The sequence below is a fragment of the Erinaceus europaeus genome, chromosome 14, assembly GCF_950295315.1.
Source record: "Erinaceus europaeus chromosome 14, mEriEur2.1, whole genome shotgun sequence".
Taxonomy (NCBI): domain Eukaryota; kingdom Metazoa; phylum Chordata; class Mammalia; order Eulipotyphla; family Erinaceidae; genus Erinaceus; species Erinaceus europaeus.
Window position 1 is genome coordinate 27040139 of NC_080175.1, and position 16470 is coordinate 27056608.

General features: G+C 40.6%; 1 protein-coding gene across 2 annotated transcripts in view; it reads left to right on the top strand.

Annotated features, from left to right (window-relative positions):
* The window catches only part of ARMH3 (armadillo like helical domain containing 3), a 258857-nt gene that overhangs the window by 136541 nt on the left and 105846 nt on the right, over positions 1 to 16470 (top strand). For both annotated transcript variants that reach the window (XM_060171444.1, XM_060171445.1), the window contains exons 21-22: positions 9586 to 9668; positions 11095 to 11221. In XM_060171444.1, the coding sequence (XP_060027427.1) occupies positions 9586 to 9668; positions 11095 to 11221 (210 nt within the window). The remainder of the gene's footprint in view (positions 1 to 9585; positions 9669 to 11094; positions 11222 to 16470) is intronic.

Genomic DNA, 16470 nt, shown 5'->3' on the forward strand with positions numbered 1-16470 from the left:
TCTCCTCATATTTATCACTTTGTCATCCCCAACTGAGTCCCAGAGATCAAGACTAGCGGTAGTCTAGCAGAGGAGCAATAAATCATTGTTCCCACTTCTCTTCCCCAGGTTTCCTGCCCCTTAATTACCACATCTCCCACTGCTGAGGCTGCATCTTTGTGCTGGAGACAAAACCCTTGTTGATTGGATATATGCAAAAGCGGCCTTACTTCTCTCCAGTCATACTTTCCAGAGTATGACATGCTGTCCACCTTTTGCTCTTGTTTCCTGTGAGTTTAGAGTCTGATTGTCAGGTAGTATTTTCTCTACCAGGGCTTGTGAAAGCTCTAGGGTTAGGGACTAGATTGGGCTGCCTTAAAAACAAAACAAAACAAACAAAAAAACAACTCAGCTAATAGTATATGATGATGGATCTAATAGGGATTGAGAGTTTTTTGCTGACATCTTATCATGGTGAGAAGAGAAATTGTACCTGCGCCAACAACTGTACTATAAACAATTAACCTCTCAATAAAAAGATGTAAGGGATGGGGAACTCAGCCAAATGACCTTCATTAAAGAGAGAGGATAGGGCTGCAGTTAGTGATTTTTATGTGAATTTTAGTTTGTCTTCTTCATCTCTGAGCTCTTGGTAGGACCTAAGCAGTTTGTATGCTCCAGACCCTTTCCTTCCCACCCCATACCCCCCTTTCGCTGTCACCCCCCGCCACACACACACCTGTCCCATAGATCACTTGTTAGCAGACAACATCAAAAGAACCAACTGTCCATCATTCACCTTTACGCTAGGAGGCCTTAAAACTTAAGTTGTCAGGTGGTGTTGGAGAGTTCATGATTAAAGGTGTGCCTACCTCCTTCACCTCTGGCAAGGATTTTTTTTTTTTTTTTTTTTTCCTGTTTGGGAGGGGAAGATTTAGGCTTCAGAAGCAGATAGTAAATGGGCTCTTGTTCTTTTTTTTTTACCTGGTGTTTCTCTAATGTACAGACTTTTTTTTTTAAAAGAACTGGGCGTCAGGGGTGGTGTATGGCAGGCAGCAAGTATCTGGAGTCTTACTCCTGCTCATCATTCCCTGCTGTTTAAAATCAAAGCTCACATCTTTGCTCCAAGAGTGGCAGGCCACACATAGCTCACACAGCATGAAAGGATGGACTCCTTTTGCTAAGCAAAGAGCAGATTTAGTTTTAAAGAGATTAAGATGTTTGTGTGTCTATGGATATAGGGAAGGTTGAAGGCAAGACAGAGGGCCACTGTTGCTTGCAGCTACTAAGCCTTTTTGTTTGTTTATTTATTTATTTATTTATTTTCCCCCTCAAGGGTTATTGCTGGGGCTTGGTGCCTGCACTACAAGTCAACTTCTCCTGGTGGCTTTTTTCCCCCTTTTGTTGCCCTTTTTCTTTTCTTTTTTTTTTTTTTAATAGTTGTTGTGGTTATTATTATTCTTTTTTATTTATTTAAGAAAGGAGACATTAACAAAACCATAGGATAAGAGGGGTACATTTCCACACAATTTCCACCACCCGATCTCCATATCCCCTCCCCTGATAGCTTTCCCATTCTCTATCCCTCTGGGAGCATGGACTCAGGGTCATTATGGGATGCAGAAGGTGGAAGGTCTGGCTTCTGTAATTGCTTCCCCGCTGAACATGGGTGTTGACTGGTCGGTCCATACTCCCAGTCTGCCTCTCTCTTTCCCTACTAGGGTGGGTCTCTGGGGAAGTGGAGCTCCAGTACACATTGGTGGGGTTGTCTGTCCAGGGAAGTCTGGTTGGCATCGTGCTGGCATCCAGAACCTGGTGGCTAAAAAGAAAGTTAACATACAAAGCCAAACAAATTGTTGAACAATCATGGACCTAAAGACTAGAATAGTGCAGATGAAATGATGCGGGGTATTCCCTGTAGGCTCTTGTGTACTTCTTGTGTACTTCTGCTTTCAGGTATATATTTTTCCCTAGTTTATGGGCACATGTGAACATATGCTTTAACTCAGGGGACCTGGACTATATCTAGGTTTGGGGACTATATTTAGGTTTATTGGGGAGTGGAACACCTGAAATGGAATTAGAGAATACTATGAAAGGAAAGGTCTCACCCGAGTGATGAAGCTGAAGGGTTGTTGTTGCACTCCTGAAGTCTCTGGACACAGTCTGAAGTGAAGCATGCTGGGATGGCACTTGTTGCGTTGATTGGGTTGCGATCCGCGGATGCAATATTATTTGATTTGAATTGAGAGCAGCATTCAGGAAAGTGGGCCCCACCCTAAGGTTCCAGGACTGGGGGAAATACAGGCTCTATAGTGGAAATATGAGGTTCCTGCTGTCTTAGGGTTCAAGAAGACAGTGGATTATTGTTATTGTTATCACATTATTTTGTGATTGGGTTAACTTTGAAAAGTCCCTTTGTTAGTGTTTGGGGTGTAATACCTAGCATCTTGTATGTAGCTGTGCTACCGGTTGCTTCTGTTCTTCCTGGTCTAGGCTTTTGAGAGAGTCAACATATCAAAGACAGCCTATGTATTAAAAAGACTCAGTCTATGTTTTAAGAAGTTCTAGACATATGATCAATTTTCCCCCTCTCATATTAATTAAATAGTGGTTTATAGGTCTACACTTTAATAGGAGTGTACATAAATACCATTCCCACCACCAAAAGACTGTGTCCCATCCCAACCACCCCCTGCCCCACTCCCCCGCCGTATCGTTGTTGTCGTTGTTGGATAGGACAGAGAAAAATGGAGAGAAGAGGGGAAAACAGAGGGGGAGAGATAGACACCTGAAGACCTGCTTCACCACTTGCAAAGCAACCCCCCTGCAGTGGGGAGCTGGGGCTCAAACCAGGATCCTTATACCAGTCCTTGTGCTTTGCACCTTGTGCGCTTAACCCGCTGCGCTACCACCTGACCCCCCTAAACCTTCTTTAAGAAAATACAGATTCCCATTATGTAGGGGAGCTAGATACAGAGACAAAGGTTGCTGGGGGCCAGCCTTGGCCACAGTTACTTAGGCCCCAGAAGGAAAAGGGAAGTCGGTGAGATAAATGAAGTGAGTGATGCATCAGCTGCTTTAGGTGCAGGAGAGAAGCGTCTCTGGCCTCTGTCTGCAGAGCCTGATTTTTTTAAACAATTTTTACCCAGTTGTAGTTGACATCATGTAAGATTGTTTTCATTAACATCAAGGTTACAGATGCTATCATGCATGACTGTTTTTATTAACAACAAGAATAACCTTAAACAACATTATTATTACTATAGGTATGTTTTCCTTAGCAAGCTCCCTAGGTCTGGGGCATCCTAATCTTCCTTTGAAAGTTTCCTGGGTTTGGGGTAGCCTAAATCTATCATTGAAAGTTTCCTTGGTCTGACCATCTGTGTTTAGACCATCTCCCTGTTCTGACCTTCTGTATGAATAAACATTTCTTCCTGGAACTAAATGTAATAGCTTTTCTTCTTTTTTTATTTAATTTTTTATTTATGAAAAGGAAACATTGACTAAACCATAGGATAAGAGGGGTACAACTTCACACAATTCCCACCACCAGAACTCTGTATCCCATCCTCTTCCCTGATAGCTTTCCCATTCTTTAACCCTTTGGGAGTATGGACCCAAAGTCATTGTAGGATGCAGAAGGTGGAAGGTCTGGCTTCTGTAATAGATACCTGTAAGTGGAAGCAGGGAGTCTGTGGGTGAGGGTAAGTAATAAGGCCTCTTTATATTTAGGTAGAAACCACTGTCTGCCACTCAAACTATAAGCCACCTATAGTTCTGGCTTTTGGTCTGAGTCCATGTAATTGAGAAGCTGTAGTGGTGACTACAATAAAGTAGCTCTTTTTCTGAAAGCCTTTCAATGGGTACAGAAGCTTCTGCTCCTAGGCCATTTAAAAATGTTACACTTACTGCCATAATTATTGTCACAATGTACTTCCCCTAGGGATCTCCTTTTATAGTCCTCAGGTAATATTTGTGTATTTTCAATATAGCCAATAAGTCTTTAGATTATCAATGTAATTGGAAACAAGAGGATGAATAGCTTCAGTTTAGTCCAGGATTTTCTACTTTGCAGTCAGTACTAGCCTGTTGGGTACTGTGCCATACAGCAGGCCTGACTACTCTTCTGCCATTTTTATAGTCCTCAGGTATTATTTGTGTATTTTCAATATAGCCAATAAGTCTTTAAACTATCAATGTAATTGCAAACAAGAGGATGAATAGCTTTAGTTTAGTCCAGGACTTTCCACTTTGCAGTCAGTCCTAGCCTGTTACGGACTGTGCCATACAGCAGGCCTGATTACGCTTCTGCCAAAAAGTCAAAGTGGACATAGAAGCAGGATTCACTTCATGGTCTTGGATGAAAAAGTAGATGGTAACTGATATTTTTTCCTATGCTTAATATTTATTTACAAAAATGTCTTTAAAGCTGTATTGTTAACATAGGGATTGGCATTCAGTCTCTACTGAGATTGCTTGGGTTTTAGTGATCTTTTTCCTCACTAAGGCTTGCCAGGAAGAAATAAAATCTTTTCAGTAAATATTGTCATGATTGAGAGGGTACAGACCATGCTACACTTTTATTTGAATAATTAGATCAGTTAAGAGCGCCCCCCCAACTCTTTTCCTATTCCAGGTTTTAAAGTATATGAAGTGAGCAGTTAGGTGCAGAATTATACCCTGTCTTCACATAGTTTTATAAATCAATATTAAGTCACTAGTAAAATGAAATTTAAAAAAGAAAAATGTAAGCAGTTAAAATGGAATTATATCATTCTTTTTTTTTTTTTTTTTACCAGTTTTTTTTTTATTATTATTTAAGAAAGGATTAATTAACAAAACCATAGGGTAGGAGGGGTACAACTCCACACAATTCCCACCACCCAATCTCCATATCCCACCCCCTCCCCCAATAGCTTTCCCATTCTCTATCCCTCTGGGAGCATGGACCCAGTGTCATTGAGGGTTGCAGAAGGTAGAAGGTCTGGCTTCTGTAATTGCTTCCTCGCTGAACATGGGCGTTGACTGGTCGGTCCATACTCCCAGTCTGCCTCTCTCTTTCCCTAGTAGGATGGGTCTCTGGGGAAGCTGAGCTCCAGGACACATTGGTGGTGTTTTCAATCCAGGGAAGTCTGGCCGGCATCCTGATGATACCTGGAACCTGGTGACTGAAAAGAGAGTTAACATACAAAGCCAAACAAATTGTTGAGCAATCATGGACCCAAAGCTTGGAAAAGTGGAGAGGAAGTATTAGGGAGGTACTCACTGCAAACTCTAGTATACTTCTGCTTTCTTACTTTGGTGCCATACTCCAAACTCAGTCAATTTCTGCTTTGCGTTTCTACTTCTTTTTTTTTTTTTTTTTTACATGCATAACATTCCCCAGATTCCCATTTAGCAATAAAACCCCCACTATTTCATTCATCATTTTTCATGGACCTGTATTCTCCCCACCCACCCACCCACCCCAGAGTCTTTTACTTTGGTGTAATACTCCAATTCCATTTCAGGTTCGACTTGTGTTTTCTTTTCTAATCTTGTTTTTCAACTTCGGCCTGAGAGTGAGATCATCCCATATTCATCCTTCTGTTTCTGACTTATTTCACTCAACATGATTTTTTCAAGGTCCATCCAAGATGGGCTGAAAACGGTGAAGTCACCATTTTTTACAGCTGAGTAGTATTCCATTGTGTATATATACCACAACTTGCTCTGAATGACTCTGAAAATGTCCAATAGTTCTAGGTTATCTATCTCTTCATTTAGCTCCCTTATGTCTTTACTGATTTTCTTCCTGGATGATCTGTCAAGTTGAGATAGTGGGGTGTTGAAGTCCCCTACTATGATTGTGTTACTGTTAATATATTGCTGTAGCTCTTTCAGTAGAAGTTTGATGTATTTAGATGGCTTCTCATTGGGTGCATAGATATTAATAATTGTTAAGTCCTCTTGATTGACTGATCCTCTGAGCACTAAGTAGTGTCCATTCCTATCTTTTTAAATCTTATGTATTTTAAAGTCTATCATGTCAGATATGAGAATAGCTGTTCCTGCCCTTTTTTGTGGGCCATTGGCTTGAATGATAGTTTTCCATCCTTTCACTTTAAGTCTGTGTTTGTCTTGTTGCGTTAGGTGAGTTTCCTGTAGACAACATATTGTTGGGTTGTGTTTTCTGATCCATCTTCCTACTCTGTGTCTTTTAATAGGTGAATTCAGGCCATTCACATTTATTGATATCAAAGATTGAAGATATTTTAACGCCATTCTTGTAGAGTTTTAGAGTGTTTTGATATATGTTCTATTTGTGGTGGTCTGGTTGTTTATAGGAAACCTTTCAGAACTTCTTTCAAGGCAGGCTTGGTGATGGTTGCTTCCTTCAGCTGTTGCTTGTCTGAGAAGGTTTTGATGCTTCCATCTAGTCTGAATGACAGTCTAGCAGGATATAGTATTCTTGGCTGAAAGCCTTTCTCATTGAGCACTCGATAGATATCTTGCCATTCTCTTCTGGCCTGTAGTGTTTGTATGGAGAAGTCTGCTGCTAATCTTATGGGTTTTCCTTTGTAGGTGACTCTTTGTTTTTCTCTTGCAGCCTTGAGGATCCTTTCTTTATCCTTATTCCTTTCCAATCTAAGTATGACATGTCTTGGTGTCTTTAGGTCTGGGTTAATTCTGTTTGGGACCCTCTGGGCTTCTTGAATCTTTATGTCTTTGGTGTTGTCTAGACTAGAGAAATTTTCAGCTATTATGGCCTGGAGAACGCTTTCTTCCTCCCCTTCTCTTTCTTCCTCTGGTAAGCCAATAATGCGTATATTGTTTCTTTTGAAGTCATCCCATAGGACTCTGTTGTTGTTTTCAGCATCTCTTAATCTCTTTTTGAGATCTCTTACTTCTTCTTTAGTTGTCTCTAATTCATCCTCAATCTTGCTAATTCTGTCTTCAGCCTCATTGATTCTATTCTCTCTGCCCTCTACTGCTTTCTGGAGTTCATCTATTTTGTTGCCCTGCTCTGATACTGTTTTAGCTTGTTCAGCTAGTTGCCTTCTTAGCTCAGCAATTTCAGCTTTCAGCTCTCTAATAACCATGAGATAATTAGAATTTTCTTCCATATTCTCATTTGTTGTTCCTGCAGTTCTGATTACAATTTTTTCAAATTCTTTACTCACTCCTGTTATTATTTCCTTAGCTAATGTTTGGATGTTGAACTCGTTGTTTTGTGCTTTGCCCTCTGGAGGACTTTTAGCTGGACTCTTGTCCTGGTTCGAGTCTCCATTATTTTTTCTTGTTGTTTTAACCATTTTATATAAGTTAAGAGGTTTTTCAATCCCTGAGTTGGAGTTCAGTGGTGTAAAAGCCTTTTTTTTTTTCCCCTGTAGGCTATGGTAGCCTGAGGGCTTTTAAACTATCAATAGGCTTCTTGGCTTAATCAATGACTCCTGACCAAGAGATAAAGCAGGGTGTGGCAGAGATAATCCAGTGGTTATGCAAAGAGACTTTCACAGCCCTTCAGCTATGCCACCGAGGTATAGGTCTTCTCCTGAGTTTCCCGGTTAGATCTCTGTCCCCTGGTGTCCCTCCCTGTTGCTGCTCCAGATTCTGAGGGTAGTAGCAATGGAGACTCAGAGTTGTACTTGTTGAGTCTCTGGGGAGTCCTTTCCTCCCTTCAGCTGTCCCCTTGTTGGTGGAGCAGACTGGAGGTGGTGTCTCCACTGACCAACTGTCGAACTGTTAGCAGTCACTTAATCTCTCCTTAGGCCCCTCTCTCCTCTCTGTCACCAGCCACGCGTGTTTGTACTCACGGGTGATTTACTGGGTTTCTGTGGTCATTCTAGTCCTGTCTTGTTTCGGTCCGGGTGGTCTCCTTTGGTATTCCTAGTTGATCCGGGAGAGGAGAGGAGCGGAATTATATCATTCTTAACCATGATTTTTGATACAAACAACTAAGGCTTGGTAACAAGAGATTCTAGAAATCTAGGATAAGAGTGTAGCCCTCATTTGGACCAATAAATTGAGCAAATTTGATGAGGAAATCACCATGTGGGAGTAAATTTGAAACACTAAAGTGTTTCTATCCTATAGAAAAATGTAAGCAGTTAAAATGGAATTATATCACTCTTAACCATGATTTTTGATACAAACAACTAAGGCTTGGTAACAAGAGATTCTAGAAATCTAGGATAAGAGTGTAGCCCTCATTTGGACCAATAAATTGAGCAAATCTGATGAGGAAATCACCATGTGGGAGTAAATTTGAAACACTAAGGTTTCTATCCTATAGTCAAATTTCTTAGCTTACTTGCTGTTTAAGAAATGGCAAGTGGTCTGGGAGGTGGTGTAGTGGATAAAGCGTTGGATTCTCAAACATGAGATCCCGAGTTCAATCCCCGGCAGCACATGTACCAGAGTGATGTCTGGTTCTTTCTCTCCGCCTTTCTCATGAATAAATAAATAAAATCTTTTTTTTTTAAATGGCAAAACAGAAAAGGATGTTATAAAGTATCCTCTGGGCAGTTATGTTTGGAAGGGTCAGTGCTTTCTTCAAATATACCTGTGGGAAGTCATCCCTAGGCGACCCTAGGCCTTGAGGGGGTTGAATGAACCCCGGGTTCCCTCTACAAAGAGGTCGGCAGGCGCTTACCCCCTTGGCTTGTAGGAAGCCAAAAGGATCACTGCCCCGAAATAAAAGAGGCCCCCCACCCTACCAGAGATAAGATTATCCCCACTCACCAGGACCAGCCTGACCATAAATTCCTTTACTAGCCGCCTTGTCCTGCATACCAGCAGTGGGCTTTCCCCCAGTATTCCTTATTTGGACTGATCTCTATTGGTCCTCTCCCCTTTTTGCCCCTTTTCTTCCTTTTCTAAGCATATATAAGCCTGTTCTAACCCCAGTAAAATTGACTTGTCTCTCTGAAGCACTCCCGGAGGTTCGTGTCTCCACTTGCCCACCCCCGTCCCTTGGGTACCTCCCTGGACCTCCGCCGGTCTCTACCCTTGCCTCCAGTGGCTGAGGAGGCGGTGGGGTTTGGCAGATGCAGCCCACACATGCCCACGTAATTTGCTTTTTAAAAATTCTTGGGTGCATCAAAATAAAAGATTCTGGGGTAGGTGGGGGAAGAGTACAGGTCCAAAAAGGATGACAGAGGACCTAGTGGGGGTTGTATTGCTATGTGGAAAACTGAGAAATGTCATACATGTGAGAACTGTTGTATTTACTGTCAAATGTAAAACATTAATCCCCTAATAAAGAAATTTTTTTAAAAGTCTTGGGAATCCAGACAGTGACACACCTGCTAGAGTACACATGCTAGCATGCCGAAGGACCCAGGGTAAAGCCCCTGGCCCCAACTTATAATGGGGAAGCTCACAAGCAGTGAAGCAGGTGAAAAGAAAGAGAGACAGGTGTCTTTCTTTTTCTCCCTTCTTTATCTTCCTTCCCTTACAATTTTTCTGTCTCTATGAAAATAAATTTTAAAAAATTCCTGCTAGCTGTGACTTACTTATTCTAATCCAATTAATATATTTATGGAGCTAGTCTGCTTTCATTTAGCTTTATTGATTGTGCTTTAAATGGTTTGTTGATTTCTTTCTTTCTTTCTTTTAAAGCCTTGATAAATTTGCTGAAGTTCCTTATGTCAAACGAGACCGTACTTTTGGCCAAACACAATATTTTTACATTAGCACTGATGGTGAGTAACAGCAAGAAAAGGAAAAAAAAAAACACCTTTCTTTTTCTGAATTTATATCGAAGGCAGAGCCAGGTCTGCTTTGAAAAGGATTGATTTGCAATGGTGGCGATTCAGGGACTAATTGGCACCAAACTTTCCTTTCTTTCTGAATCAGGATCTTCAGATTGGGACTCTCCCCATCTCATAGCTGTGCCTGTGCAGAACTTGGGACTCTTTTTCCTCAAGTTATTTTGAAGGAGCGGGACCAGGTGGGGGGTGTGTCTAGTTTAACACACACATTACAATGCACAAGAACCCAGGTTCAAGCCCCCAATTCCTGCCTGCAGGGCGAAAGTTTTATAAGCAATGAAACAGTGCTGCAGGTCTCTCTGTCTCTGTCTCTCTCTCTCTCCTTTATCTACCCCTTCCCTCTCAATTTCCTTCTGTCTCTATCCAAAGATTTTTTTTTTTTGCCTCCAGGGTTATTGCTGGGGGCTTGGTGCCTGCACTATGAATCCACTGCTTAAGGAGGCCATTTTTTCCATTTTTTTTTTTTTTTATTGGATAGGACAGAGAAATTGAGAGAGAAGGAGCAGAGAAAGATAGACTGCTTGTGAAGAGACCCCCCTGGGAACTGGGGGCTCAAATCGGGATCCTTGTGTGGGTCCTTGCGCTTAGTACTATGTGCACTTAACCCACTGCACAACTGCCCAGCCTCCAATAAATATATTTTAAAAAATTATTTTGAAGGGGCAAGTATAGGTGAAATCTCTGTGTACCAGTAGTAAGCTTTATTCCAGTTAAGAGGTTGTACTGTATTACTGTAGCCCCAGTGTTGCTAGATAACCTCTAGAGGTATCCCGGCCAAATGAGTGGCCCCATAATGGCTGCATTTCTGAGGTAGATTACAGAACATAGATAATTTTACTGGTAATTTGGGTTAGGAGGAAGGCATCAAGCTTTTTGACTCTTTTCTCAAGATATTACCCAGAACATTTATAGATGCTTATATATTGGAGGGGAATCCCCAGCTTGTAGCACTTAACTGATTTCAAAGGTAAAATTAGACCCACCGTGGCCAATTTTAAGTTATCGGCATAACGATGTTCAGTACATAGCTGGGAAGCGATGTGTAGTGTCTAAACATTTATGCTATTCCCACCACACAAATTAAGAGGTGTAATTGGCATCAAGATCATAGATACTAGTAAAAGGTAGAGAATAACTAGGAAGTGATGTTTTGAGTATTTATTGCCCCTCTTTTAATATGATTTATCTAATACTATGTTTATATAAATTAAGTTTTAATAAAGACCGTGCAGCTCAGAGAAACCCTGAAAATTTAATAATCAGCTCATGAAAGGCAGTAAAAACTGGTACAGCATGATACTGATCATACCATCCTGCTTCTCCAGCATGATGCCCATATCTTTATCTTCTTTTTCAGATCGTGAACCTCTTTAATATGTTTATCACCTATGGCGACACGTTTCTGCCCACCCCCAGCAGCTATGATGAACTCTACTATGAGATCATCCGCATGCACCAGAGCTTTGACAACCTGTACTCCATGGGTAAGCTGTTTTTCTTTTTCACTCTTCTTTTCCCATCAACCTGTCTGATTTTTTTTTTGGGGGGGGGGGCGGCATATAAAAGGAAAAGACTGCAAGAAATTTCATCTAGTTATGTGATGTTCTTGCATTTCTCTATTTCTATTGAAATGTAGTCCTTTCTTAAGCAGTAGGAAGATATGTGCAGACTTTTCTGTCTTTAGGAACTTCAGAGTTTTCTTGGTGGAGATCTGGCTAGCAGCTCTGTAGCCCCTTGATGTTTGTGAGACAGAGTGAGGGGATAGGGAGACCTGTGGATTAAGTGAATACCAGTGAAGTGGCAGTGAAAGTGTGGGTGGGAACTGACAGCAGCAAATAGAAGAGTGTGGCTCCAAAGGAACATTGTGTGATTTGAGAAGGTACAAGGTTTTAAGAAGTTTTAATGTACCTATGTATTTTTAGCGTAGCTTACTTGAGAAAAACTCATATACGAAAACAGAGAGAGAGAGAGGGAGACTCATATTTGTAAAACTTTTCGTTTTTGGTGATTGTCTCAACAAAATTGAAATTGTAATCTGCAGCCATAGTGATTATATCTTATTTTGGGAAGAGAGCTTGTGTATCTACATAAATACAAATGAAGGCTCTGTAAATCCTACCTGCAATTTGAAAGGTCAGAAAAGATGTTTGTAGATTGCATAGAAGCTGAAAGCCACTCAGTGAGTGTAGTTATTAAAAATTGTATGAGGGAGTCGGGCTGTAGTGCAGTGGGTTAAACGCAGGTGGCGCAAAGCACAAGGACCGGCAAAAGGATCCCGGTTCGAACCCCGGCTCCCCACCTGCAAGGGAGTCGCTTCACAGGCGGTGAAGCAGGTCTGCAGGTGTCTATCTTTCTGGGAGTCGGGCTGTAGCACAACGGGTTAAGCGCAGGTGGCGCAAAGCACAAGGACCGGCATAAGGATCCCGGTTCGAACCCCGGCTCCCCACCTGCAGGGGAGTCACTTCACAGGCGGTGAAGCAGATCTGCAGGTGTCTATCTTTCTCTCCTCCTCTCTGTCTTCCCCTCCTCTCTCCATTTCTCTCTGTCCTATCCAACAGCGACAACAACAATAATAACTACAACAATAAAACAACAAGGGCAACAAAAGGGAATAAATAAATAAAATAAACATTAAAAAAAAAATTAAAAAAAAAAAAATTGTATGGGCTGGCAAAGTAGCTCACTTGGATAATGCTTCTGTTAACCTGGACCCCACTACACTGGAAGAAGCTTCAGTACTGTGGTGTTTTTCTCCTCTCTATGTCTCTATGTGAAAAAGCAGTAAAGCCCTGATAATGACAAAATCTAGCTTTATTGAGGTATAATTTATATGTAACATTCACTCATTCAATGTGTGTGATTTTAATAAATACATAGGAAGCTATCACACTTTCAAATTATGAACTTGTTATCTCACAAATGTCTCTTTTTATCCCTTTACAGTCTTGGATGTGTTCCTCTTAATACTTCACCTCCTTACCACATATTCCTAGGCAACTATTGTTATGTTTTCTGTCAGTGTAAATTTGTTTGCTTTATCTTTGGGGAGAGGGGACTTGGGAATATGTGCATGTGCGACTTCACCACTCCCCAGCCTTTTTTTCATTCAGACAGAGGCGGGGCAGAGAGGCCTCAGTCCCAGATCTTCATCTGGCGTCATGGCATTCCCAGGCGGTGCTGGGCTTGAACCTGATCCACATTCATGGCAAGACATTCACTGTATCCACTGAGATATTTCTCTAGCTCTCATCCCTTTTCTTAAAGACTATGTGAAAATTCCATCTTCTATTTGAGACTCCTCTATCTTGAGAAAAGCAAAGGGAATTTGAAACAAGCATTTCAGGAGAAGAGCAGAAACAAATAGTAGAAAAGAAAGATTGCTTACAGAGGAAGAAACTTTTTTCTAATAAATTTTATTATTTTTTCTACAACCATAGAGAAAAACATTTAAGAGTTGTTTATAATTTTGCTATGATACCTTAAGCCTGGGGATAGGTCTTTGTGTTAGTAGATTGTTTTCATCCCCAGGTATCAGAAAACTCTATAAACTTTTTTAACCATTTGAAAAATCATTTACCTTTGCAGGAAGTCTGAGGAATGATAATTCTAAGATGGTGTGATCAGTTGTTCTACAGTGTTTACAAGGGATCAGGTGGTTTTGTTTGTTTGTTTGTGTTTTTTATTTGTTTTTTTCTTTTCCCTGTTTCATTATCCTCCTTCTCAGTGCAATAACTTTAGCAGCAGGTCAGCTCCCTTCAAAATAGCAAGTTCCACTTGTCACATGAAGACACAGGTTTCTTTTTTTAGACACTTGGAAATCTTCCATGAGAACCTTCCAACAGACATCCCATTGGTCAGATGTGTTCCATGTTCCCTAGCGCTGGTTTCATGTATCTGACTTTACCATTGACCTTGTTTTGGAGAATGTAGATGTTTCCAAGGATGAAGAGTTGCCCCTGAGGCTTTAACATGCAATTATAGCTGGATAAAGATGTCTTTCATTGAGAGAAGGATAGAGTTTGAGTGGAGGAGATATTTTATAAAAGCCTGACATACTTACTCGGCAGGGCTGTGTACTCAGTCAAGAAAGATAGGGCCTTGTAGCTATAGCAACAAGATAAGAGAATATATTTGGAAATGTTCAAATCTGCTATGGGAATTAAAATCTTAACCAAGAAAGCACATAAATTTAAAATAGGAAAAGAAAACTTTTCACTAAGTGAAACACAACAAGTAGCTTTAGTCATCTCCAATGTAAATAAAGATGACAAAACTTCTTGAGGAACAAACTTTTTTTCAAGTAATATTATAAGAGAAGCTTCAGTGGAGCAGTGCTGCAGTATCTCTCTTTGTCTCTGTCTGTCTGTGTCTGTCTCTCTGGTTCTTACCCTTTATTGAAAAAGGGGGCGAAGCCACTGGTTACAATAGAGTCTACAGGCACTGAGCCCCAGCAAAAAACCTGGTAGCAAAGAAAAAAATATATAAAAGAAAAATTATGATCAACATATGTAGTAAAACTTATTCATACAACTCTGAGATTTGAAAAAAATGCATATGGTAGTAATTCACAAAAATTAAGATATAGAAGTTCAGGATATTAAAATTTTCTCTTGGGCTCCTATGAAATTGTTTTAATTTTCTAATATTCTTGTGTTATTGGTCTTTAGGGTTATTTCCTTTTTTTTTTTTTTTTTTAACCAGAGCACTACTCAGCTCTGGTTTATGGTGGTGCACAGGATTGAACCTGGAACTTAACGAAGCCTCAGGCATGAGAGTCTGTTTGCATAACCATTATGCTATCTACCCCCACCCTGGATTATTTCCTTTTTTAATTAATTAATTATTCATTTGTTTATTGAGAGAGAAAAAGGGCCAGAACATCATTCTGACATATGTGGTACTGGGAATCAAAGTCAAGGACTTCATGCTTGCATGTCCAGTGTTCTTCTGCTGTGCTGCTCCCCAGGGAACGTGGTCTATAACTTCATTTTCTTAAAATATTTTTTCCTAGTGTCCCAGGAAGTGGCACAATGGTTGGAGCATTGAGCCTAAGAGCATAAAGTCTTGAGTTCAGTCCCTACATTACATGTGCCAGTGATGCTCTAGTTCTCTTTCTTTCTCCTCTCTCATAAATAAATCCTTCTAAGAGGATTTTAAAAAATATTTATTTATTCCCTTTTTTTGCCCTTGTTTTTTTTGTTATTGTTATTGATGTCGTTGTTGTTGTATAGGACAGAGAGAAATGCAGAGAGGAGGGGAAGACAGAGAAGGGGACAGAAAGATAAACATCTGCAGACCTACTTTACTGTTTGTGAAGCAACTCCCCTGCAGGTAGGGAGCTGGGGGTTCGAACCAGGATCCTTAAGCAGGTCCTTGTGCTTTGCGCAACATATGTTTAACCTGCTGGGCTACTGCCTGACTCCCCTAAAAGTTTTTTTCTTTTCATTTTTTCCCTTTTGTTTTTATTACATAGGACAGAGAAAAATTGGGGAGGGGAACAGAAAGTGTGTGGGGGGGTGGGGAGAGAGAGAGAAAGAGAGAGAACTGCAGCACTGCTTCACTACTTTTGAAGCTTTCCCCCTGCAAGTGAGGACTGGGGACTTGAACCTGGGGCCTTGCACACTGTCAAGTGTGCTCAATGAGATGCACCACCACCTGGCCTCTTTCTCTTTTCACTTTCTGTTGAAGTAATAACTAGCTTGTAACATAATTTTCACATGTACAGCACTGTAAATCAGCATTTACATATACTATATTATGTTTGCACCAGAAGTTTGGTTCTCATCCTTAGCCTTTTACCTGATTTAACCATTCCTTTCTCCCATTGCTCAAGGCAGCATGTGTACTCTACTAGGTTCACCACCAATGGACCTGTTTCACTCTGTCTTTAGGTTCACTGACTCTGTTCAATCCATTTTACTACTAAGTTCATCTAGTGAGATAAATAAGTGTGTGTATGTGTGTGTGTTTGTGTGTGTGTGTTTCTTTTTTCTTTCCCTTCCTTCCTTTCTCTCTCTCTGTCTCTCTCTTTCTTTCTTTTCTTTTTTGGTGCTAGGGTTCAAACACTGAGCCTTATTTATGCAAAGCATGCATTCTCTCACTTAGCTACAAACCTTAAGTGGTTGCATTGAGAGAGGCAGAGATGGAGAAGCCTCTCAGAACCCGAGAGGAAAATTCAGCTCAATTACATAAATGTTAGGTTCCCAACATTAGAGAATATTGTGAAAAACAAATGCAGCTAAATAGTTTTCTCAGTTGACTTGGAAAGAATGTGTCTGGCCTGCTGAAGTGATTTTGTTCATTACATGGGTAAATTTGCACATATACTAGGTAGGGCCTGGGGTCTTACTGTAATAGAGCACTAACTTGGAGCTATACCAAGATCCCTGTACTAAAACTTGTAAACTAGAGAAGCAACACTCTGAAAATATGTTTTATTATGGTTTCTGTCTTCTCTTTCATAAAATTGCATGAATATGTAAAAATGAGGTATTAATAGAACAGATGCAGAGAAACAAGGGTTTTTGTTTTCTCTGTTATAGCCATAGGCTCTTCCTCTGATAGAATGGCTCTGCTATTCTTCTTGCTAGATTAATCCTGGTTCTGGAGTCAGTATTTAGTGATGTTAAATACTGATTTCACGTTTCTATCTAAATTGGTCACACATTTCTTAACATTAGTTAGGCTCTACTTTCCTTCTTGAAGTTAGGAAAGTCTCAGGTACAATTAATTG